Source organism: Gastrolobium bilobum, unplaced genomic scaffold (assembly GCF_033153095.1).
Source record: "Gastrolobium bilobum isolate Gb01-03AN ecotype WA unplaced genomic scaffold, APGP_CSIRO_Gbil_v1 utg8625, whole genome shotgun sequence".
Classification (NCBI taxonomy): domain Eukaryota; kingdom Viridiplantae; phylum Streptophyta; class Magnoliopsida; order Fabales; family Fabaceae; genus Gastrolobium; species Gastrolobium bilobum.
This window is the reverse complement of record NW_026898080.1, coordinates 147569-151261: the sequence shown is the minus strand read 5'-3', so window position 1 is coordinate 151261 and position 3693 is coordinate 147569. Positions and strand designations below refer to the sequence as shown.

The window sequence follows — 3693 nt, the reverse complement described above, 5'->3', positions numbered from 1 at the left end:
GAGATTTATAATATTTATTTAATTATTTTTTTATTATACAGATTTTTCAAAAAAATAAACATAAAATAAATTTAAAAAATGTGATTAAAAGAGTTGCTTAGTCTATTCGCGTTGCTATTTCTGATTTCAAAAAATGTGAATAATATAGACCACCAAAGCCCGATCCCACTGTGGAAATTTGTTATTATTAAAAGAGTTGCTTAGTCTATTCGCGTTGCTATTTCTGATTGCATTCGGTGGGTACGGAGTGTGGAAATTTATTATTATTAAAAGAGTTGCTTAGTCTATTCGCGTTGCTATTTCTGATTGCATTAGGTGGGTACGGACTGTGGAAGGCGCCACTTTTTCTTATTGCGTTGAGTGGGTACTTACAGTTACTGATCTAACTTGTTTGCAGCAACTTACAACATTATCCCTTCTTTCAATCGCTTGTTCTTTGTTATGATCCTAAATTTCCTTTCCATTTGAGGGATGGCTGAACAAAGCCCGTATGGTGATATTCTAAACATTATCGGCAGTTTGGCTTCCCCAGCCTTGCAAGAATTTGGACGGATTTATGGAGTTATGGATGACCTGGAGAATCTAAAGAGAACACTGGAATCTATCAAAGTTGTTCTCTCAGATGCTGAGCAGAGACAAGACAAGGATGCTGCTATTGAACACTGGATTAGAAGGCTCAAAGAAGTTCTATATGATGCAGATAACTTGTTGGATGACTTGGAGATTAAGGATCTGAGGCGCAAAGTCAACGATCATAGCAAAGTGATGAGTAAGGTTCGTGATTTCTTTTCATCCGAAAATCCACTTGCTTTCCGTTCTAAATTAGCTCGTAAGATTGAGAAGATTCAAAAGCAATTCAGTGATGTTGCTGAAGATATATCCAAGTTGAAACTAAACTCAAGTTTGGTAATTCTTAAACAAAATGAGAATGCATGGAGGGAAACGGGTTCTTTTGTTTTGCAATCGGACATAATAGGCAGGGAAGAAAACAAAAATGAGATTATTGACTTGCTGATGCAAACTAATACCAATGATAATGTTTCTTTGATTGCTATTGTTGGTATTGGGGGTCTAGGCAAGACAGCTCTTGCTCAATTGGTGTACAATGATTCTCAAGTTCAGGAGCTATTTGACAAACGGATATGGGTGTGTGTTTCCGAAGACTTTGAAGTAAAAACTGTTTTGAAAAAAATGTTGAAATCTTTGAAAAAAGATGAAGTTGGTGACTTAGAAGTGGACATCCTACAAAAGAAGCTTCATGAAGAATTAAATGGGCCAAGGTACATGCTTGTACTTGATGATGTGTGGAATGAAAGTCAGCTGAAGTGGAATGTTTTAAGAACTCATTTGATGCATGGAGGTCAAGGTAGTAAGATATTAGTGACAACACGTAGTACCATGGTCTCAAAAGCAATGGGTATAGACACCCCGTATGTTTTGGAAGGTTTGACAAAAGAGCAATCATGGACTTTGTTAAAGAACTTGACATTTGGTGAAGATACCAGCGGAATGAACCCAAATCTTGAATCAATTGGTGAAAAAATTGCAGAAAAGTGTTGTGGAGTTCCGCTAGCAATCAGAACAATCGGAGGCTTCTTACACACTATAAATGAAGGAGGTGATCAATGGCTAAGTATTTTAAATGGTGATGTTTGGAGTCTGTGTGAAGAAAAGCAGAGTATGATGCCAGTGCTAAAGTTGAGTTATCAAAACTTACCACTTGAATTGAGACAATGTTTTGCTTATTGTTGTTTGTATCCTAAAGATTGGATAATTAAAAAGGATGAACTGATTCAATCATGGATGGCTCAAGGATACCTTGCAAGTCCTATTAAAACGCAATCTATGGAAGAGGTGGGCAATAATTACGTCAAGATTTTGTTGATGAGGTCATTTTTTCAAGATGTGTCATTGAGCAAATACAATGATATAATTTCCTTCAAAATGCATGATTTGATGCATGATCTTGCAAAGTCCGTGGCTGGAAATGATTGCTACCTGCATAGTGAGGGGAAACAAATTGTTGGTAGACCCATGCACCTCTCTTTTCTGTCTAGTACCATGTGTTCATTAGATTCATCCGATGTAAGTAAACTGCGAACCCTTCTTTGTCGCAAAACTCAAGTTGGATATTTTACTACACCATCTATCATCACCAACCTGAAGTACCTGCGTGTTTTGAATTTGTCATATTCTTCTATAACTAAGCTGCCAGAGTCAATTGATAAATGCAAGCATTTAAGATCTCTGAACCTGTCCAATTGTAAAGATCTAATTAGTTTGCCCAAGTCTATTGGCAATCTTGTTGGCTTACAATCTCTGAATTTGGGTGGGTGCGAGGAACTTATGTTTAGTACAGAAATTGTCACGAAGTTGATTAGTTTGAGACACCTTGAGATCGAAGAATGTAAAGCCTTCGAGGACATGCCAGTCGGATTAGGGCAATTGACTTCGCTGCAGTCCTTATCAAGTTTTAAAGTGGGTTATGCTGAGAAGAGGAATTGTGGGAAACTAAATGAATTGAAGGAGCTGAATAACTTAACAGGTCATTTGAGAATTCGTAATCTGAATTCAGTAAAAGATGTGGCGTCGGAGTCACAGGAAGCAAACCTAAAAGCAAAGGAATACATTCAAATCTTGAATCTTGAATGGGAAGGATATAACCAAAACAGTGACATCAGCTTGCAGTTATTGGATAACCTTTGCCCTCATCAGAATCTGAGAGAATTGAATGTGAATGGGTATCCAGGAGTGAGGTTTTCAAGTTGGCTTCCATCACTCACTAATATTGTTCATATCTTCCTTCGTGGTTTCCCCAATTGCCAATATCTCCCACCGTTGGAAAGACTTCCTTGGCTGAAGAGTGTCCATATTTTTGACTTTGATGAACTGGAGTACATTCATTATGAAGAGATTTCTCATGTGTTTTTCCCGTCTTTGGAGGAACTCATCCTCTTGAATTGCGAGAAACTGAGGGGATGGAAAAGGTTGCCAAATGATATTGACAACCATCATTTGCTGCCTCCTTTTCCTCGTATTTCCAATTTGCATATTTTGTCTTGTCCAAACTTGACTTGCATGCCTCCTTATCCGCACGTTGTTCACTTGACCTTAAATTCTTGTAGCGTGAACTCAATGATTGAAACATGTTTGGTTCAACTTCACTCTTCATCCTTCAATCCTCATTCTGGCCTCAAGCGCTTGGAGTTTTTCAGAATGGAGATAGAAGCAATGCCAGAGGAGTGGATGAAAAGTCTCACCTCTCTCGAGTACTTTTCTATTGGGGGAATACCAAATAATGCGCCATTGTTTCAACAGTTGCAACATCTTCCTGCTGAACTTCGGGTACTGGAAATTCTTTTTGTCGACAAGCTTGATGTGTGGAAAGGTGAAGATGACATTAGCACACAATGCCAAGTCCCTCACGGCCTTCGTTCTCTACAAAAGATACTTATAGCATATTGTGACAATCTGAATGCTTTGCCCGAGAGAATCTGCGACCTCCAATCACTTAAAGAAATTTGGATTCATAATTGCTATAATTTAGAGTCATTGCCAGAAGGCATGTGTCGCCTCACCAATTTACAGACTCTGAGTATCAGCGGATGTCCCCTACTTCTTGAGAGATGCCAAATTGAAACTGGAGAAGATTGGCCCAAAATTGCTCACATCAGAAACATAACCGTACGATGA

The 3693-nt window shown here is 38.4% G+C and overlaps 1 protein-coding gene across 1 annotated transcript; it reads left to right on the top strand.

The window, feature by feature from the left end:
• The first annotated feature begins 471 nt into the window (after positions 1-471).
• On the top strand, positions 472-3693 carry LOC133312732 (putative disease resistance protein RGA1). Its single transcript, XM_061513979.1, has one exon. The coding sequence runs from the start codon at positions 472-474 to the stop codon at positions 3691-3693; it is 3222 nt and encodes a 1073-aa protein (XP_061369963.1).

Bases quoted from the DNA above. Each gene is read 5' to 3' on its own strand.
- LOC133312732 (XM_061513979.1), top strand. From the start codon at position 472: ATGGCTGAACAAAGCCCGTATGGTGATATTCTAAACATTATCGGCAGT.